This window comes from Clavelina lepadiformis, chromosome 5 (assembly GCF_947623445.1).
Source record: "Clavelina lepadiformis chromosome 5, kaClaLepa1.1, whole genome shotgun sequence".
NCBI classification, from domain to species: Eukaryota; Metazoa; Chordata; class Ascidiacea; order Aplousobranchia; family Clavelinidae; genus Clavelina; species Clavelina lepadiformis.
The window spans coordinates 22843084-22866445 of NC_135244.1; the positions used below are offsets into that span (position 1 = coordinate 22843084).

At 38.3% G+C, this 23362-nt stretch overlaps 1 protein-coding gene across 1 annotated transcript in view; it reads left to right on the plus strand.

Annotated features, from left to right (window-relative positions):
* The window catches only part of LOC143459605 (kelch-like protein 23), a 72877-nt gene that overhangs the window by 38721 nt on the left and 10794 nt on the right, over positions 1-23362 (plus strand). The window contains exons 3-5 of the mRNA XM_076956821.1: positions 15410-15653; positions 16608-16691; positions 17012-17086. Coding sequence (XP_076812936.1) covers positions 15410-15653; positions 16608-16691; positions 17012-17086 — 403 coding nt within the window. The remainder of the gene's footprint in view (positions 1-15409; positions 15654-16607; positions 16692-17011; positions 17087-23362) is intronic.

A 23362-nucleotide genomic window follows, 5' to 3' on the forward strand; every position in this document is an offset into this window, starting at 1 on the left:
TAGGAGTTGCAAAAATCTCTTTCGTTGTTAAAGCCATTATAGGTTGCAGTATTTTTGTTCGTATAAATTGCACAAAAGTTTTGTTAAGGAATGCCAAGCGGCAGGATTTGCTATTTAGGGACTTTTTGTCTGATTGAACTGTTAATGGTTATACAGGTTTTTATTCACTTACATAAGACAAAGATCTTAAATGTCTTAGGGATGCAACAACATGACAAGTATCCCAAAACCTGCTCTAACTACTTCTGGAATGAATTTATTTCTAAGCACGTTTGTCTGTTAAGTTGAAGACTTACTGCTCAATGGCAAGCACTGGTTAGTTTATTTGTATTAATGTTTTTAAGGTATTGCAAAATTTGCTGCATTAAACTTGACAAACCTTGAACTAATGCTGATGAATCAAAGCTGTGAGCATCAGAAGGTAATTTACCTAATTCAGGGGACATTTTTATGTCATTATTTAACTAGTTGTTATAGGTCAACCAAGTAACGAAAGAAATATTAGTTTTCATTAAAAGTCTAACTATGCTTTTTCCAAACAAATCAAAGAACAGGGTCATCCTGATGCCAACTGGATTGTGTGCCTGGTGATAAATACAGTAGCATAATAATAGTAGTTACAAATGCACCTAATGCCAAACATTTATGCATCTGCAACTACCGAAGTATCGTAACTGCCATTCATACCAGGATATTATACCGGTGCTGTGGGCGGGTGTAGAATTGTAGATATGCTAGATTCAATATTTTGACTGTTCAATGCTAATGTCAACCACCAAGCAATGTTTGAGCCTGATTTTGATTTTGGTAGGCAATTAATTGCACACAAGTGTAATGAACGCATGCTTGGATTAACCAAGGGCTATATGTTAGTACACGAACGTAGCATTAAGTTCTAAGCACACACCAATTATCATATTCTATGCACGTAGTAGTCTTTGCAGGATATAAATTAAACATTAGAGACCAAATAGTCATATTTAATGTCACTTACAACACATTAACTGAAAACTGTGGTTAAATGAATCAGAAAACATTCAAACCCATTCAGGTTTGAAATTTTGATATTGCCTCAAAAAGCTCTAAAAAAGTGGAAAAGATACAATAAATTAAATGAAACAAGATAAAACTAGAGAAATTTTTCTTGATTTGTACCATTGACAGTTCGACACAGGAGTTGACAAATATTAACACAGTTTGACAAACATTAATGGCTTGACATTGATATTCACAAAAATTAACGAGATTTTTTATACTGCAGCAAAACACAGTCACACACAATCATACAAGATTTCAACATTTTTCAAGTCGAGGCCTATTAGCCTAGCCAAACCAATTGCCGAACCTTGACGCAAACCATCACAAAATGTCTCCTTTCCTAAAATTTTATTTCTAATACATAAGTAAAAACCAATGGCTACCTTGGCTCTGCAAATCTTTGCACTATGTTTTGTCGTTCAGCACGAGTTCATTGAGTACTAACCGCAAATTGTTATAAATTACGCGACAGTTTCTGCTTATCAGCGAGGTGTGTTGTTACAAAAGTGAAAATAGCACCATTGAGTGTAATAGTTCCAAGTGTGTTCTTTGTAATGTTCTTAAAAATTTGGCGCATTCAATCTATTATATTATATAATATGGTAGTTCTCGTATATGAAAGTTTACCGCAAAGTTCCAGTTTGTAGGAACTAATAGACCACATGAGAAGGGCCGGCGATGTGGGTTACGCCGAGGTATACCGTGACGAAATTGGTCTGGTTGAATACATCCATCAGGACGATATGGAATTTGCATTGTGCCGATTGCATCAGACAAGTTTTACATCTCATGAGGTGAGTCAACCATATGGCGGTAGGCTGGTAGCTTTTACAAATTAGTCTATGCTTTGATCTCGGTGCATATGGAATAGGTGTGTGTTAATTTGTTGTTTACTGATTCTTGTTAATTGCATAGAGATTGAGATGATGAGATAAGGAGGCATAATGTATACCAACTAAAAGTAGCAAGGCCACGTCCGGCAGCAGAAAAATGTACTTACGTGCAAGGGAGACCTGGCACTCATTGACGCATACTCAGTACAGAATAGCTGTCGAAGGTAGAAGATAGGTAGGTAGGTCGAAGAAAACAATGATTTTGAAGGCTAATAGATAAATACGTTGTGCCTCTGTTAAAACATTTTGTACAGTTTTGAACCATACTTCTGGGGTGTGGCGCTCGCGTATTCAATCTATTCACAAATAAATATGGTAGTTCTCGTATAAGCAGGTTTATATTTAAAAGCAGGATATTTAGTGGTGTAATTTAGTGGGATATCAGTATCTCTTGGGATGTTATCAGAATGATCACTGAAAATGAGACAATTTGGAGTGTTGGATTTAGTGAAACATTAGGATTCAATATGATTGTAGCGGTAGTTGATGACGCAGATATGTTTGTCATATTTCTGCAAACTATGTACATTAATAGTGGTCATTCTCAGTAACTTAGACTTAAAAGAAACAAATGGGTAAGAAATGAATCTGCTTTGATACTATTGATTGCAATATAATAATCTGCTGTATACTGATTCTTGTTAATTGCATAGAGATGCGGAAGATGCCATAAAGTGGCGCAACAATTACAGAGTGGGTTCAAAAAAAATCAAAGTTGACAGGCCAGATCGTTCTGCGACAGTAGCCACATGCCAGTATTTTCCAGGGAGGCCTGGTACCAAATCACAGCGTACTGAAAGTAGTTGTGGAAGGTAAGAACTTCAAAAGAAATTTTCAACAAATCTCGATAATGTTTTTAGTTTTGGGTTATGCTCATGTATACAGCGACGGAACTGGTGTTGTTGAATACGTCCATCAGGACGATATGGGATTTGCACTGTGCCGTTTGCGTCAGACAAAATTTAAATGTGACGGAGCAGAACGTGACGGAAGTGGTGTCGTTATGGTTGGTTACCAGTAAAATTATATTTATTAGTTAATTATTGTTTTACTTATTATTATTATATTTTTATAATTACTATTAGATTTTTCATTTTGAAATTATACAATAATTATTATAATGATTGTAAATTATTATTACTTAATAAATAGTTACATTTATTAATTATTCATTGTGGAGTATAAGAACCAAGACGATTACAGATTTGTAAATGGGTAATGTTTATTAGCTGGTTTAATTATCACCAGCAAAATTATATTTATACAATCACCATTCATGTGTAGAAGGTTTGTGAGTCTCCCATGTGCATTAGGATATGCTTCTTATGGAATAACACTGTTTTTCGCCACAATACAAAAATAACAACCCCTGTATATACATATATATATATAATCATTAGAAATCAGCCATCTAATTTTAAAAAAAGTATGCTACTTGATTTTCCATGCATTTGTAGCGGCCTGGGTGGCATTTTTAATACCATTTATATCGTTCTTGGGAAAGTGTTTGCCAGTTATTGATTAAAATTTTGTTTATTGATAACACTGCAATTGAAGTTTGATATTTGCTTTTGAACTTGCTCTAAATAACTTCGTGTGAACACTCCTTTTCGTACCTTTCCAGGTGATTTTAAAACGCTCTAATTTTAACTGAATGTAATCCCTATTGCCAACGCTTGTTCTGAAATGTTCGTGTGTTTTATGTCGGACATTTCCGTTCACACCGCTCCACGTTGTTATAAGCGCGAACTTCTACGCGAGTAAACGCTCAGACGAAGAGATACAGAGTTGTACTAACGTGTTACTTTGGTCGTGTAAATTACAATTCATTAGACCTGATTATTAACTATTAACGGTGATTTTATTAACTTTGTGATTATACGTAACATTCGGAACATGTACAGTACCTACAATAAAATGACCTTTTCATGTAAACAGTATCTGTAATATCGTAAGAGCTTTCGGCTGACAAGAGGTTAGAGAATTCTAACCGCACGCAACTACAGAGTCAGATCATTAATTCGGCAGATAAATGAAGTCAAAATAACAAGTTGGAACAAATAAGCTGTGCATATGATGCATCAGACTCTTCGCATTGCATTCAGAAGCAAAAACCGTCTCAGGTGTATAACTACATCAATAGCACACTGTTCAAGAGCATTTAATAACTTTGACAACAAATTCAAGGCTTAAACTAAAATTGATGAAAAGGGACCATTGATTGCCGAGCCTGTGCTTCACAACAGAGCATCGTTTAATATTTAACCCAGTTCAAACATCTATCTGTGCAACATTTTGCACTTTGTCCTGGTTTCGATATTTTGTTGGGTTTGATGCAAGTAATACACTACTAATGACGTATGCTGCCATCTCTTAAATATAAAATACAACAGCAAAAGCAATAACCCATCATTGTTCATAAGCTGAACAAATGCCTCCCACATAAAGCGAGAAAAACAAAATGGGTAATAGATTAAAAAAGGCCACACAGTTCTTTGTGGAATCAAAAGTGAACTCCTAGACTTACATTTATTTTTAACAACTACAGCGCAATATCTTATTTGTGGGTTAGATAAGACAAGGACATGTCTTACAAAGAGATTTTATATGACAAATATACCGATAAAGTGCAAAAATGTAAATCACAGCTTCTTAACCGTGCTGCGGTCACTTGAGCAAATGATAATGAACGAAGTGTTCCCTAATAATATGAAAACATTTCATACTTCAAGGTAAAGTCGTTTACTTAAAAGCATGTCTGTTGTATTAAGCATTTCAAGCCAAATACAAGAGAAACTACTTAAAAATAGAACCGCCCATGAACAAAAGTACTTTAGAAGCCAAAGTACAAGAAATTTACACAAGTAGTTAGCCTCGTTACTAAACACCAATGCATACAACCATTGTTTAAAATATATGCACTCTAGAATGGTTCAGTTACAATTTAGTAAGCAAGAAATTGTCACTTATCTCATTTGAAATCCTGTTTACGAGTTCCTATCCACAAAATGGCACCATTGTTACCACTGCCAAGTAACATTATTGTCTCAAAATGTCATCATGAAACTCACTGCAATATAGCTGATAGTAAAACACAATCCTATGATATTATTATTGCCCAAGAGCCTACACATAGAAAAAGTTGTTTCAGTAAAGAGCCTGCTAGGTCTATACTATTTATATCTAGAAATAAGCTGTTAAGCGTTCAAATACTTTCTGATGCAACTCTCTATAGTATCAACCAGTCAGTACAAAAGAAAACAATATTTAAAATTCCATGACTAATTTGTTTAGGAGTTGTCAAGATAATTTGATAAGCCTCAAGTCTGAACATTCATAAATTAATGCAAGCGCCGAAGTTTACAAAGTGTAAGGCGGAAAAGTTATGGGTTCAGATATTTGGGAATTCCCCGTGTCAAGGATTGTTGTAAAAACAACAAATAAAATAAAATACACTTCTAATCAATGTTATTTGCGACAACAACCATGCTACAAGTTTTTGCTTTTTATAAAATTTCTAGACTTGCTGGCTATGCTAACCTACCACTTATAGCACAATTGTATTTCTATTTATGTCTTAGTGCTTTGCCACTTTTTTCTGCCTACGGATCGCTGGGATCATGTTCTTTGTTCTACCATATGTCCTACTTTTAGTTCTGTGAAGTTTACGGCAAAAAAATGGAACGACATTCTTATACGCATTATTCAATCATTATCTATTTTTTATTTATTGTTAGTATTTTCATTTTATTTGCTTAAAAAAACAAAACAAATCTAACAAAATCAGCAGCAACGATTACTGAAATACGTCTATTTGACACATACCGTATTTTACGGACCATAAGGCGCAAGTTAAATCTTTTTTTTTCTCATAAATTCAACATAAAATTTTACAAAATAATGCTATTAAGTGCAATTTGCAGTAAGGTGAATGAACATCTAGCTTATTTCATACGATTTTCCATCCCACGGAAATGGGAAACATGCTCTTGAAACATAGTCTAAGCTTAAAAAGACGATGACCTTCTACAAACCGCCTCGCTATCCTAGTTGACCTGCTGCGCTCCATCTGTTCTCAACAATGCGCATGCTAAGGAGTCAAGCGACCAAGTCAAGCCCCGAGAAAATCAGCAGAAAACACAATCCGCCTGGAATGGAATGCGGCAGATTTTAAAATTTCTCTCTCTTTAAATCTTCTCTTTTCTCTGCGTTTTGAGGCGAACTTGCTTCGTGTGGAATGAACGGATATTTTGCCGGATTCCAGTTGGCTGGAATGCAAGACGTCAAGAAACAATGTTAATTGTGAAATCGTCCTTGCATGAGTGCGAAAAATGCCTTTCATAGAAACACTAGAACTGAAATGCTGCAACTCTAGCATGATGATGTCATTATTGTGATGCTATCATAGTATGTCAAGCATGACGAATTCAGGAAGAAATGAAAACCAATAGTGAAGCATAAAATTAAATTTCCATAATGTAAATTTCTTATCAAATGTCATGACTTATCGCTTCTTTAAGCTGTCAGCAAAACAATTTCTTGTCGGACGTTTTCTAACGACTGCGCTTCATGTCACTTAATTGTATCTTTATTTCTTTGTGACGTGTTATAAATTATAGCTTATAAGCCCCATGTAGTACAATGAAATATCAGTGAATCTAATGTCATTGCGCAATACATATTCGACATAAACTCGCCGATGAGTCGTTATCGATTAACAAACACCTTTTTTATTTATTTTTATTTTTTATATCGTATTGCCCTAATATGGAACTATCCACTAAGAAATAGATTATGCATTACATTTGCGGCTTTTTTCGGTTCGTTGATTGTGTATATTGCACGTTGTTCGAGCATATATTCGTTCTGCTAGTATAGCAACTAGTTCACATAGTAATAGTTAGCGTAATAGTATATTTACTATAGTAATAGAATAATAATTCGTCTATCTTGTATTGGGGACGACGGGAAATGACGGCAGGAAAAATGGCGGTACCGCCACAACTCTAGCTAAATATTTTCCGTCACAACTAGTTCTGTTTAAATAAATGGAGTCGATTCTATTCGGCATTCTCTTCCTAGCTCATCCGTGTCACTGCCACTGTCAAGTTACAACTGCCAAGAGATAAAACTAAAGGGTATTTGACTTCGTTTGCAATCTCTGTATGCGCATTTCTTTTCTTGCAACATGATTTTATGACGCCACGTAACGATAATTAATCGCTCATTCGCCACGTGTTAGAGCAAAAGGTCTGCGTTCAGTGAAAACCATAAAAATGAGGACGCGCGAAGAGAAAGAAAGAAACGAAAACGAGAGCAAAGGAAGGAGGGAGCGAAAAACTCTTGTACCGAAACTAGGATGAAAATGCGTGCCGAGATTGCTTTGTACTTACATCACTGATAATTTTAATAAATTAATTAATAATCGGTAGATACGGTTCCACGACATATGGCCGCGGGAAAGTGGCCGCGAACAAACTCACCGGGGTCAACTGAACGTGACGTAAATTGACCGCAGACAAACTGACTGTGACATAAACTGGCCGGCGATCAAATTAACCGTCGATAAATTGGCCGGCGATCAAATTAACCGACGACAAATTGGCCGTCAAAAGGTCAAAATTCTAATTCACTATCTAGTCGCTATCTAGTCACTATCCAGTATGTGTATTGCAGTCAAGGTTGCCACTCGTAGAGTTTTTTGGCCCCTTGTACGGTGACCCATATTCATAGATTTCTTGTCTCTTCTTCAAAATGTCAGGAAGCACATGCAGCAAATCGGACTTCAAAGAAGGTATCAAAATGATCAAGAATTTGCACTTCTGCTGCGTCACATACCGGCTTTGGCATTTGTTCCAATACAGCATCTGATTGAGGCTTTTGAAACATTAGAGGAATTTTTGCCTGATGAAATGCTTCCGCTTCTCGACTACTTTGAGCGTACTTACATCGGGCGTCGTTTTCGAACTCAGCTCCGAAGAGACCCGCCATATTCACATGACTTCTGGAACGTCCATGTTCGGGTGTTAAATGGCGAAGCCAGAACCAACAACAAAGTTGAAGGTCACCACAGTCTAATAAACAGGATGTTATCAATGCAACACCCAACCATTTGGAAATTTATAGAAGCTTTAAGGAAATTGCAGAACATAAACAAAAAGAAGATTGAGGAGCTCTGTGCCCAAGGGCCTCCTGCCAAAAGGAGAAAATACAAGGATCTGGATGCGCGACTTCAAACCATCGTTGAAGATTTTGCAAACCGTGACATATTAGATTTTCTCAGAGGCATCGCCCACAACCTACAATTTGCGCAATAAACTTCCTTGTTTGTCAAATAACAGCTTGTGTAAATTTTAGTGCCCATATTATGTAGTGTCATATGTGTTTTGCAGTGAACGTCTTTTAATGTTGTTACTCGTATTTCTCGTATTTCCGGAAATATTTCTGTTTATTTCAATAAACGTTTCAATGTGTATTGAAATAAAAAACAATTTTGTTAAAAACAAAGGAAATAGTTACAAACAAATATTTACTTTACATATCATATACTACCGAGTTTAAAATTTTGACCTTTTGACGGCCAATTTGTCGCCGGTTAATTTGATCGCCGGCCAATTTATCGACGGTTAATTTGATCGCCGGCCAGTTTATGTCACAGTCAGTTTGTCTGCGGTCAATTTACGTCGCGTTCAGTTGACCCCGGTGAGTTTGTTCGCGGCCACTTTCCCGCGGCCATATGTCGTGCTCCCGGTAGATACAATCATACCAAGAAGATGATCGGATGAGGGATGAAGGATCTTGCTTTGTAGTTACATCATTGATAAATAATCGGTATCATAGCAAGGCCGTCTTCTATTGTTATATAGATCTTTGACTTTTATTTACCATTGAATAGCATAGATTTTGTATTTGTGGTACCTTTTAAACTAGTAGCGGTAAGGGAGCCGCTACAATAAGTTCGAAAAATTCGTTTGACGGTTTGATGAACTCATACAACCTTTAGAGACCTAATATAAAGCAAACGATTGCCTTTATAGATGAAATTGACGATTTATAGTCCCGGTCAGAAAGTTAAAATATTTTCCGCCCTTACCGCGTTGTGCGATGTTTACTCGCTTTATGCATTGACCCTATGGAGTTGGCGAGTTGGCGCAGTTGCACAAATGCAAACCAAAAAATCCCTAAAGCTATGCAAAAAATCCCTAGATGGCATGAAAAATCCCTAAACCATAATTAGCGCGTTATACTATTATTTTATCACTAGGGCGATTGTTTTTTGACCTAAAAATTGAAAATTTTGACATTAAAAAACTTTTTTTGACAAATTTTGACGTATGAAGAACTCAAGTAGTTAAATTACGCATTATTGTACAAAAAGTTAAAATTTATTGTAGTAAAGAAGGTCAAAAATCTGAACACAGACCTAGCCTATTCTGAAAAGGGAAATGAGCTAATTACAAATCACTGCCAAAAAAACTGCAACAAAAACTGTTGTACAATGTAAAATGACAAGTTCACAAATAACTGCATTGTGTAGTCTATAGGTCTAGCCTACTATATTGTCCATTATGTCCAGCTACTCATTTCAGCAGCAATGTGTTCATGTACTTCAGTATCAGTGGCATTGCTTTTAACACTTTTCACCATTTTCAACATGTCAGGATGGTCTTTTACATACAGTTTGTCAGCAGGTATATCAAGGGACTTCATTCCTTGTTGTGTATGTAACAATCCAATTAAGCTTTCTCGCTTCATACAATTTCTGTGGTCTGTTTTTATCTCTTTCAAAGTGCTGAATAGTCTTTCAGCGGGGGCATTGCCAAAGGGTAGTGACAACAAGCAAGCAACAACATTACGCAGATTTTTGTATTTTAATTCTCCAATCACTGATTTTTGAGAATTAATCAACAAATCATGCAGAAACACTCCAGGTTTTAAATAGGCTAAGCAGTTTCAATTACTCTTTAAAATTTCAAATAAACTTCTAAATGAACAGAAACAAGTAGACTAGGGTACAAGAATATTTCCCAACACTTTTAACGCCGATTTAAATAAAACAATTTCTTTTAATATTGCTACTCTCGCGATATTATGGATTGATCTAAGTCGATAAGACGTTCGGCAAAATTACTTGTATTTTAGACAGCCATGAACATGAACGTAATCCTCTACAGTCTACACTCTACAGTCTACACCAGGGGTTCTTAACCTGTGGGTAATTACCCACTAGTGGGGAATTTGAGGATTTCAAGTGGGTAACGAAACACAATGTTAAATCTGGAATCAGATTTGCGTTGTGCAATCTCAAAAATAGAGCCTGACATTGACTCGATCGTCGCTGAAAAGCAAGAACAAAAATCGCATTGACGTTGTTTGAAACTACGTAAACGTTCTTTAATGTTATTCTTCTCATTGAAATTGTTCTTTTTGTTAAATACCATTGTGCTTTGGGATATGTCACACAGGTCACTAGGATTCATTTTGATTTTTCAGTCAGTTTTAAAAGTATGTGGGGAATATAGGTTTATTAAGTAGCGGAAGTGGGTAATGAAAAGAAAAAGGTTAAGAACCCCTGGTCTACACCAATGTTCCCTCTAATTTTTCATGAATCTGAGCAAACAAACTAACTCCCTGAGCGGTCCCTTGAACCACTGTGAGCAACACCAGACGTGCGTAGTGTGGCCATTATTTTGCGTTTATTTTATTTTCAATTCAGGTTGGATTTTTTTCTTGTGCGCAGGCGCAGCACAGATTTTCTGTGCGTGAAGACCGTGTCAGTAGTGCGCATTTGCGCCTGCGTACGCGCGCAGCTTAGAGGAAACATTGCTGTACACGCTAATCACAATGCAGAATGCACACCAAGGATTCCTTGGCAAGGAAGCACATGGCGGAAGCATGACTAGTCTTAATAAGTACTTTATACGTATCAACGATTCCAAAAATCCCCAAATAATCCCTAAATCATCAAAATCCCTAAACTTGACCCTAAAAGGGGCTAAAAGTTCCAATTTGGAACTAAATCCCTAAAAGTGAGAAAGCTGAGTTGGCGTTATGCCACCAAAAGATTACATCAACAATTATGACATAGCGCTGATGTGACGTTCTACGCAATAGAGAAGCGATGCTTTAGTTGCCATGAAAAATAGCTCATCGCGGTAACAACTTTGTGCTCGGCTGTTGTCTTTTAATGTACGTTGATATACAAACAATTGTTTGATGTTAGTATGTAGGGAGTTACAGATTTAATAGATTATATAATATTAATAGATTCAAGCTAAAGTCGGACATCTATGAAGTCTAACTTTTACACCGAACCGCCATTGGCGATCCCGAAACATGTGATCCAGTAACAAGCCTACCCCGAATTAGTGACCACGACTCGCTACGAACTCTACAAACTACGCTCTGCATATGCTCAAGTAAGAACGCTTCATGATTTGTTATTATCTTTTATTGGGTATTTTCATTGTGGTGCTTTTTAGCACGGACCCATTTAAGAACTTCCGCGAAAAATAATACTACTACTTAGTTGATCAAACCATGGTGACTCGCTTCATGATTTCGCTTCATGATTTCTTGTAATCGTTTATGGGATATTTTCTTTGTTATACTTCTTAGCATGGGCACATTTATGAAGTTTAGCGAACCATGATACAGTAACTAGTCGGTCAAATCATGGTCAGACTGTCAACAGACTCTTTGTACTGTGGTGGTATAAGTTACATCGTACGTCACTAGACATGACACACCTGAACAGCAAAGGTGTTAGTTCATCTAGGGACGACAATGGCGTGACGAAGGCATCTTTTGTAAACGAAATATGTTCTATTCTTTATCACGGCCTGTTGTAATCAGTTGTTTTGTGGCTGTAGGTTGTCTTCGGATGTAGGTTTTCTTGAAAATATTTGAACATCAAACTATTTCAAGTTGAACTATTTGTTTGTTTGTCTCGTAAGTTTTAGACAGTTATAGCCTACATTTAAATATATGTTTTTTCCTGCTCAGCTTGTTAAATTGACTACGTCATCGCAACAACATGTCATCACCATCGGTAAGTGAAATTATGACCTCATTAACATTTCTATAGTGCGTACGCATTTCTTAATTTGATGATGCCACAAAGATTGATATGGCTTCGCGAAATTTGTATTCTTAAAATTGTGAATAGGTGTGAATTTAGTTATATATAAATCATTTTATTTTTTTGTGAATTGTTTGTCACTTGTTAATTTGTTTGCTTGATTATTAATATTTATTATTACTGTATTACTTAGTTATTGATTATATTATTATTGACTGACCATATATTATGGCATTTTTAACTTTTAAACTTTGAGTAATATTAACCACGTTTTTTAACTGCTGCTGATATATTCAAGAAATGTCGACCACAACACACAAATACTTTTGTGCATCTCAATAAATTGCAATCGGGTTTAAAGCAGAGATTTGTGTTACTTTATTTCCTGAAATCGATTTTAACATCAGGTACCAGATCATTGCGAGGTAGATCGATTGTCCTTGAAAAAAGATTTCCTGTTATTGTGTCTGTGTGTCCGGTTCAATTCGGCATCGGTTCAACTTACACGGCTTCAATAATTTCTATTGTTTACATCTTTCTTTTGATTCTGTTCATTGAAAAGTTCGACATTTTCCTTACGAGTCACTTCGTTGTGACGTATGAATACGTCACCTCTTGTCCTTTTGTGAACCATTTGGTCGGTTGAGATTTCAATAAATTGTTAAGGTCATTAAGATCTTTAGTGAATAATTTCGATAACTCTTTGGTGGCTCGGTGAGAAATGCGGCCAAACCGTCTTGATTCGAATATTATTATGAGTATTTGTTGTTTATTAACCTTCATATTTTCTATACAACATCATATCACAAACTTTTATGTTTGTTTTTCTCAGTTAGTTCGTGACGTACACGAACCTTCAACCCCAGCAAGAAAAAATTAAGAAACATCTCCTTACATAAGAATTGGGCTTTCATTGGGAATAGCGTTAAAATTTCATTTTATTTTTAGTAGAAATCTTTTCTTTGTAGATTTCCAGCCCAAGCAAGCACATCATGATCAGCTACAACCAAAGGGATTCGAAGGAATTGGCGAATAAGGTGAGTTGTGCCCAGTTTTCTTGCGATGTCTTGAAAATTTATATTAATTTATATATATATAATTCAACTGTTGCTCGATGGATCTTCCTCGAGTTGGAGCCATATTTATTTAATCATCTGCGTTGAATCGTTTTGCTTTTTATATAAATTTGATTATTATCATTGCCCAGTGATCCAGTTTATTAAAGTGAGAGGCAAATCCAAAAACAAACTTGTCTTAAATCAAAGAGCAGTTGTGAGTAAATATACTGGTGAAAGGATTTGTGCTGATATACTGTAGTGGTTAAGCAGTTATTGCCATAAATCAGTTGTAAACACCGTCAAGTCCTTGCTTATTTTGACGTAGATGGCGGCCATTACACTATTACGTCACGATCAAAAAATCAACGGGTATAACTGAGATATTTAAATCAAGTATGGACAGAATATTTTATGTTACTGGCAAACAAAATAAGACATCACTATAAATTGCTTTGTAACAGGAATGTTTTGCGTGATATAAGGCGAAGCGAACTTACAGCTTAATCTTCATTTTTGTTGCTACCCTAGTCCAGTAGCGATAACTGTGGTGTGACATGTCACGTGGTCAGCGAAGCATGCGACGTGAAATGCGTAAACGTTTGTGTGATATCTGCGCAACATTACAAAAGGAATTTCAACTTTCATTTCAAGAAAATGTGGAATACGAGACCAGTAGTAAATATAAACTGAATCGCTTTTTACAGCCACAGATAACACGCAAACCTTTACGCATTTGACGTCGCACGCTTTGCTGATCATGCAGGTGTCATTTCGAACTAGCGCAGTGCGTAGGATTTAAAGCACGAAAACATACAAACTGGGGAAACGTTTTTCAATGTTTTCCGCACGACTTGTTTCCCAGAACGCTTGTAATTATAAAAAGAATAAAAGCAGGAGGACAATTAGCATTGTTAAGTAAAGGCGGTTGAAGACATATTTCTATTCAGACCTTAACTCGGTGAGAGTCTGGTCTGTTCAATACGCTTTAGCTAGCCTAGCACTACTATAGTATACCATACCTAATTGAAACCCTGTTCAAGGAGCATACATCTGTCTTCTCCGCCAACCAGTAGGCCGAAATTGCGACGTAAATTTGGCAATAACTGCTCAACTACTACGTATTATTGAAAATTCTTTCTGCAGCATACTTACTGGCAACTATACACCCTATCCCAAATACCGTCAAAGAGGCAAAATGTTTTCGACCGCCGAAACGTAACGATGAAAAATATCAACTCGCTTTCATTTATTTTTAAGTTGTAAGCGTTCTTGGCTTCGGACTGTGAAGATTACGCCCAAGTGGGCAACATATGAATTCATTTACACGACAGAGAAAATATATTGAAAAATATACATTCTAGTTTTTATTTTAGAGTGGTAAAAATCTTCCGCACTGGGAAAGTTTTACACGATGTCACGTTACGTGGCAAGCGATGCACGTGGCGTGAAATGCGTAAGAGTTTGCGTGGTGTTTGTAGCGCGTGTGAACGCAGTAATTCAGTTTGTATTTGCTTTTAGTTGAGTATTTCAAACTTTGTTTTTAATGTAAGACGAAACTAATCAATTTAACGCGCTGCCGATACAACACATAGTCTTATACATTTTACGTCGCATGTTTCGCTGACCACACATCTTGACGTCATATGAAACAAGCTCATAGCGTAGGATTCAAAACGTTGTAACAAAAAACTAGACCACATCTTTTCATCGTTGTTTTAACGAGTAAATGAATTTATATTCTACCAACCTGGTGGCGTCCGTATCTTGGAAAGAATCTATTCTTAAAACAGTTCTCACTTCGCAAAAGCTTATCACGTGTTATTATACAAGTGGCGGAGATTATGGCATCAAAATATTAACTACATAATGATATCGATTGACATCAATTTGAAGTTCGGTATAGAGCCTATGTTCGATATGTTCTATGTTGTCATAATAGCTAATTTCATCAATTCCATGAACTCTTGACTCAATAACGAATAAAACCATCCTTGGTCAGACGCGAAGTCTTAAGCCGCTGTAACTGACCAAGACTTGAAATAAATCAAGAAAAAGTTTAATAAATTCACTGTAATTCTTTTTCTAAAATCTATAAAGAGAATTGAAACTGTTGGAATGTTTCTATGGACTCGAGGTTAGAAATCACTCAAATCAAGCAGTCATGTGGATATTAATTGTGATGTCATAATTGTATGAACCCGTGTCATAACAAATGAAAAACTTCCAACGTTTTCACGCAATATTGACAATTGCCCAACCACTAAATGTCATTAAAAATTTCTTTGTTTTGTTCGCTTCGTTGAATTGTTGCTTCATCAACTCGACATGGATTGTTTCAGATCCATGATCGTTTGTCTGATGCTGGGTACCAGGTTTGGATCGACAAGGGACAGATGAAAGGAAATATCTATGATAAAATGGGGCAAGCAGTCGAGAATGCTCACGTGGTTCTGATGTTCCTTTCTCCTAACTACGAGACCAGCGAAAATTGTATAAGAGAATCTTCACTCACGGCTGATATGGCAAAAAGAATCGTCCCAATTCGAGTCCTTCCTGATGGATACCAGCTTATAACCAGGCTTCGTGAGTATGGTAGTCTTCATTAAGCGTTCATAACTCATACGTTCAAACATCCCCTTTGCTATAAATATGTTAAACTTATCCTTACTTGACCAAGAATGTAAACACAACAATTAAGTTAAACACATAACTTAAAACATTGGTTTATGAACTTATATTGTAACCAAACTTTTTCTTAACCAGGAAACTTCCCGCTTGACAGCTAGTCAAATAGCTCTTTTGCCTCATTAACTTTTAATTGCATTTTCTTCTATAAAAACACGCATCTTACTTCTATAAAATCCAAGAGTAACTGAAACTACACTCGTCCAGCCGGGCGCAACACTACACCAAAACAAATTCCACGTAATGAGAGAATCAACGTGGGATGCTGAATACTAATTAAGCCCTCGGGGTAGCAAGACGAAACGTCACTAGTGATCGAATAAAAACACGTGTACATATAAACAAGTAAGATATGGCAGAACGTGAGCATGCATAAAAATGACTAATACGAACAACAATGAAATAAAACAAATATATATAAACAGACAAACATAAAAATGACATTACAAAAAAACACGTCCGACTAAATCAATCAATAAAAGGGTTTTAGAAAAGAGTGTACTTTGTGATTGCTATAAAACAGGTGCATAAAAATAATCCCGTGACATCATGAAGGACAGAAGAATATAATCAATCGCAATAAGCTGAACTGAACCTGTCCATCCAAGCAATAAACTCTCGTCTTTTTTATACTTGACTAAAGGCACATTGCCTTTTATCGCTTTAATATTTTTTATTTTGTTCTCGTGTTGACCTCATTTCTGTGGAGAAATTGATGTGGTCGCCTTTTATCAGGAGTTAGTTATTCCTAAAGTTTTTGGTCAGGTATTTCTTGTCAGTTTTATGAGTACAAAGTTGCCATAAACTGCTCATTTCAACATTTTGCTGTTATACCAATGTTGGTGACTTCAGGTTTGCTGACAGCAGGCTTGCTCTACTACAACTTCAACAAAAGATCGTTTGATGAAAACTTCAACCAACTTCTTGATGAGATAGGTGAGTTCTGTCTTGAGATATGACTTTCTTCACATTTCTCAGATAATAATTTGTTTATATGGCCAACTCCAAACCCCAACTTCTTGTGTCTTTATTTAAATTGTATATGGAGGACACTACGACCTAAACTGTAAACAGTCTTTGTAGAATGATGAATCCACGACTCGGTAGATGTTGATAATAGTAAAATAATAATATTTGTGCATGCGTATACTATTATTTGATGATGAGTGGATGACTACTTCAATCAGTGTGGACATGCTTGGAAATATTCATCAACTACTTTGGTTAAGATTTGTTTTGTTTTTGTTTTATTTCAGAATCCATTCCCGGTATCGAAATGACAAGAAAAGTGGAAACTAAACTTCATAAAATGAAAATTGCAGAAACTCCCGGTAACAAGTTCTTTTTAACCTCGTGGCTACGTTTTTAAATTAATACTTCTGTTAACAAATAAATAACTAAAACTCAAACTGATTCACGAACAAAAACTAACAAAATCTTTTATTGTAACCAAACTTTTCCTGACCAGGTAAGCTCCACGCTTTAACGGCTAGTCAATTAGCCAGACTCTCTTATTTTTACGAGTCTTCCTTAAATAAAAACAAACGTCTGTAGAGGTTGGGGTCGTTTTAGGATGTAGAGGTTGATGCCGACAGATGCAGATACAGATGCAGAGTTTATCGGTCTTAGCTTACGTTACGTTATTGACTTAGTTAACCTACTACATTAGTATCTGACTCTATTGTTGCGTGCGGTTAGAATTCTCTAACCTTTCTGATAGCCGAACGTTCGTATTATATTATAACAAATACCGTTTGCCAAAAAAGGCTTTTATTGTAGGTGCTGTACACTTTCTCAACATTACAAATAACCGAGAACACAAGTCATGCGACTGTTTACACGATGTCTACTGATTCAATCACCACAACTACAGTAGTACGGTATTACATATGTCTATAACTTCGCGTCTGTGACTGAGGTTCTGAGGCTCTGAGGGAGTCTCACACAAAAGTTCAAGCTTATAAAACGTGCTGCGATGTGGCGGAAATATATGACAAAAAAGGCATGAACATTTCAAAGCGTGTGAACGTGAAAATCGGTGTGTTTGCAATGCAAGTTAAATTTGGTTAAGTTGGAAACAGTTACTTGGAAGCGACCTGGTAACGTACTAAATAAGGAGCTTTCACACGAAGTTATTCGTAGCAAGTTTTCAAATATACCAACGGTAGTTTGCAGTGTTCTGAAAAGGCAAGTTTTAAACTCCATTTACTAGCTGGAAAACTCTTTCATAAGAATGATGTGGCGGGACTGAAAGTTTAAAAACTCCAATTGTTCTGGAAAACACATTTCTACGAAAGACGTAAGGATTTTACAAAAGCGAGCCAAGCCGCCACATTCCTCCCCCGCTACGGAAGGAAAAAGATGACAATTAACATGTAACGTACTGAAGGTGGCAATGGCGAGCAAGCACAAACCAAAAAACTGAAGTTATATACAAATGAATGAACTGTAACATATGCTTAAAATAACTGATGGTAATATAGCTACATGTTGGAGGGTATCTCCAAGATTAACCGGGCATGCAAAAATTGTTTGAACTGTTCGTATTCCAGGGTTTTGTCCTTAACCCCGTTGGATATATACTTCATCAAGGGGGCCATGTGGAAAGCAGGTGTGGCTGCTACCATGGTAAGGATTTTGCTCATAAACTCAAAATCAGGAACCAGCTGGAACAGTTCATCCAGCTGCTGGAACCAAAGTAGTAGATCCTCAGCCGAAGTGGTTGGCGGCGCAGGAACCGCGCAGGCGGTGCAAATGGTGCGGAGACGATCGGATAAACCCGATGGTATGGAAGAGGGCCCACATCATGGCAAGGAGTTGCAGGATGAATATAAGGGCTGAGAGAAATGGATTCGTAATCTGCGACAGAGCAAGGAGTAGCGTTTGTTTCGCGGCGTGTGCGAATGTGTCTGCGACGTAGGATCCGTTGATCATAGTTTCATCAGTAGTAGTAAGGCTTGTCATGACATGTCGCATTTGTTCCTTGAGAAGGTTGGCTTCAGACATAGAGCTGAGCAGCGATTGAAGATCAGTAAACGAGTCAGAGTCAGGTAGCTCGTTGAGAATTTTCTCGTAGTCGGGTGCCTTGTAGTTGACGTGTATAGGCGACAAAGGTAAGTTGAGTTGGTGCACCTGCACATGTTCGTGCGATAAAGTATAGTTGTGATAAAGGACAGTGTGTCCCAGAACTCGGAAGACAAAACTTCTTGCTGGTCGATACGATTCCAGCAGGTGAACTCCCGGTAAGACAATGTTGTCTGAAATGAGTTGGCCGTATTGACTGTGGCCGTTTTGATCGCGATATTTGATGAGAGGACGTTGGCTGAATGCGTTTCGGTACGCAAGTGACGGTAAGACGGTACCGTTGATAGAGTGACATGCTGCTCTGGACATAAAATCTCCAAGGCTGGAACCCATGGTTTGATGTCCAAGAGTAGTAGTGAGTATCTCAGTAGGGAAGATCTTCCCAATTGCTTTGTAGAGTGTGCCAATTAGCTTCGTGAGTTGGCAATGTAGGAACTTGTTCTCTTCGTTGAAGGTAGTGAGAACTTCTGAAATAAGGTCGTCCTGTTGTGTGTCGAAGGTTGCAAAAAGTCGCTCGAATTGAGAGTATGGCGTTCGAAAAGGGGCACGCCTTAGCCGGTTAGGACGAAAAAGAGCGAGTCTGTCGAGCTCTGTACATTGTTGGTAGCGAAAGATAAAGTTGTTGTTGTCGCAGTGAATGTGTTTGCCATAGCAGTTTTTCGCACGAGAGGAGCATTTCCTCCAGTGATGTACCGAGATCCCGAGATCAGGTAAGGAAACTCTATACAAGGACGTAGAGTTGTAATGGAGGAGCATCTTGTGAGTCCCGAGAGGCTTGGTTGGTGGGCAGTTGATATGCGAAGGTACTCGCCATATAAACATACGATTGCCCGTTAAGCAGTATCCACGCCCGATTGAGCACGATGCAAGAGATCCAAGAGACGACGTCATCGTGTCCGTGACGTAATCGTAGTAAATTGTAGTGTGAAACAAGAAGTCGTTTGTTACTGTTCCAGAAGCTGAAGTCGGCCAGACAAACTTATAATGGACTGCATTGCGTGTTGAGTACGCCGCAGGATTAGACAGGATCAGCGGTCCATGTGATGAAACGTTGGTTTTATTCCACGACGAACATTCTGGGTTGTACGGTGGGTGTGCGTCAAAGGTGTTGGCCGATTTTTGATAACTCCCAAAAAAGAAGTAAGTAGTGCTCCAGGAAGTAATCTGTGAAGTGCAAACTGTTGCAGGAATCTTCTGGAGATGCAGATCTGGAGCAAACACGGTAGCAGAGCAGTTGTGTATCGAGAAGGGTGTCTGCGTTTGACAATGTATGTCGTCATCAAAGGTATATAACCCGAGAGAATGCGAACGCTGACATAACAGAAATTTCTGTGTATCCGGATGAAGATTCGTCTGAGCGGCGGATGTGAACAAAAAGAAACATGTAAGCAGCAGACAAACGAACATGTTGTTGTTTAGTCAGAGAACCGTTTCGGTGGAATGATTTTGCGACCAGTCCGAGAAGTCTTTACAACTTCAGGCGGTTTTATAGAAGCAGGAGCAGTGACAGTAGGTGGTGTCGTTTGCTGTTTCGCTGAAGTAGCGGAGACTGACTGAGGAGCAGGGTGTCGAGTCTGCAAAGAAAAATTTTGTTGATGCGAGGAGGATGATGGTGAGGGAGCATCAATATCAATTGTATAGCTAGGTTTGAGACGGTCGAGTGAGACGCGATCCGGTTTGCCATGACGGGATATTACAAAATATTTTTCGTATCTTTCCAATACTGGAAAAGGACCAACATAAGGGCGTTCTAACGCACGTTTGACATGATCGCATCTAACATAAACGCGGTCACAATGTTTCAAATCCGGATGCACGTAGGACTGCATGAATTTTGTATGAGCGGTCGTTGGAGTAAACTGAAGGTCGTTGATGAAGTCTCGGTAGGCACCGAGGTAGCTGGATGTAGGAACTGCAGAGGCAAGCTTGGAATCAGAAAAGAAACCACCTGGGAGCCGTAAGGTGTGTCCAAAAGCTAACTCAGCAGGTGTACATTTCAAATCCTGGAGATAGCGATTACGCAGAGCCAAGACAATAAAACCTAATTTGTGAAACCAACGTTCAGGTTCGTCTGAACACTTGATGGCGCGCTTGATCTCTGCATTTGCGCGTTCTGTAATTCCATTGGAAGTGGGGTGGTAAGCTGTAGTCAGATTGTGTTGAATACCAAGCGAGCGCATAATTTCTGCCCAAGCGGAACTTATGAAACATGGTCCACGATCACTTGTGAGGATGATTGGAACACCGACCAAGGAACACCAGAGATTAACAAAGTAAGCAGCAACGGTTTCCGTGGTGGCATCAGGGATTGGTATCGCTTGAACGAAACGCGTATATCGGTCGATACACGTAAGGATGTATTTGTAACCGTGTGAGGTTGGAAGTGGTCCAATCAAGTCAACTGCAACATCAGAAAATCGTCCGTAGGGAATTTTAAATTTCCCCGGTGCGGTTTTAGTGTGGCGGAAAATTTTTCCTTCCTGGCAGTTTGGGCATTGTTGAACCCAGGTAGCGATTTGTTTACACATCCCTATCCATATAAATCTTTCCTTGATGAGCTTAATTGTGGCCTTTTTTCCAGGATGCGATAAATTATGTAAGTGCAGGAATACTTGACGTTGGAAGGAGGAAGGAACTAGAACACGCTCTGTGTCAGTGGACACGTCACAAAGGATGGTAAGGTCCTTATTGGGCAGCTTGCAGTCCTGGAGTTTGAGTGATGTTGTTGCGGTGCGTAGTCTTTGAATAGCAGGATCATTGGCTTGAGCTTGTGCTATTTTCTCATACTCTAAAGGAGGCGGAACGTCCGAAAGAGTATTAATGTTGGGTGCCGAAGGTTGAGACCTTGACAAGAGGTCCGCCACAACATTGGCAGAGCCTTTGATGTGCTCAATGGTTGTTGTATATTCTGAAACAAACAACAATTGCCGGAACTGTCTTGGAGAGTAATGTTCGGAGAGCTTACCGAGACTTGAAACCAAAGGGAGATGGTCTGTACGCAAAGTGAATTGTCGGCCTGTCAAGAAGTAGCGGAAATGACGTATTGACTTGTAAGCGGCCAACAGCTCTCGATCAAAGCAACTGTATTTACGTTGAGTAGCGTTCAGCTGTCTTGAAAAGAAGGCCAAAGGAACAAGTTGATTTCCTTGCAATTGCTCTAATGTCGCTCCAATACCGGTCAACGAAGCGTCAACTGTTAGATAAGTTGGAGCATGGAGTTTCGGAAACGCTAAAGTGCTAGCATTTGCAATAGCTTGTTTGCTGTTGGCGAAGGCGCGTTCGGCTTCGACATTCCATGTTAAAGGGGCCGCGCGTTTGCTGCGACTGTTCGGAACTAGCTTGTAAAGCGGTTGTAAGGTTGTGGAACAATGCTTCAGAAAGCGAAAATAATAGCAATAAATTCCCAAGTAACGTTTCAGCTGTTTGCAGGTTTGTGGCTGTGGGTAATCAAGAATGGCCTGCACTTTTTCTTGAGTTGGTCGTATACCCTCAGAATTTATGTGATGGCCAAGGTAGTCAAGAGACTCGCGGTTGAATTCACTTTTGTCTAAATTGAGCGTTAAGCCAAATTCCTCAAGTCGTTGAAAAAGCAACTTAAGGTGTTCAAGATGTTCTGATAGGTTATTACTTCCAATGATGATATCATCGAGGTAAGCAAAGATTCCAAGGTGCTGAAGGGGGCGCACTACTTCCCCTATTAGTCTGGAAAAGGTCCTTGGGGCCCCCGATAAGCCGAATGGGAGTCGTGTGTATTCGAATTGTCCTAGGGGGCAAACAAACGCCGTTTTATGGACATCTTCTGGAGCCACTTTTATTTGATGAAAGGCGTTTTGGAGATCGCATTTAGAGAAGACAGTTTTACCATACAAAACCTCGGAAAAACTATGTAAGAACGGAAGAGGGTAACAGCTGTCGATTGTTTGTTTGTTGACTAATTTATAATCAACGACAAGACGATATTTATTGCCAGAAGAGCCTTTAGGAACGAGCAAGGCCGGACTTCCATAAGGAGAATCACTGTAGCGGATAATTTCTCGCTCCAGCAAGCTGTCAATTTCTTTCTTCAAGATCTGCATTGTTTCTGGGCTATATCGACGTGGACGTGCACGTACAGGAGAACCTGTGGTATGGATGTGGTGAACGATGGAATGTTTCACTGGTTTAACAGCTGACATGGGTTTTTGCAAGTCTGGAAATTGATGTAAAAGGTCTGCAACAGGGTCTATCTGGCTGAGAATGGATATGCGAACAGGATCACTTTCAACAGGCTCTAACGTATATTGCTGTTGGTTCGGTACATCTATCAGATGCTTGGCTTTAAGATCCAAAACAAAGTTGTATTCAGTGAGGAAATCCAGCCCCAATATGCAAAAAGGTGTGTCCGCAAGCACAAATTCAAAGGGATAAGAAAAACGAGGATGAAGGGAAACATTTAGTTGTGTAGGGCCATACGTAGTAATTGGCGTGCTGTTAGCAGCGAAAAGCGGTGTTTGCGGTTTGCGGTTTGATACGTCAGCTACTCT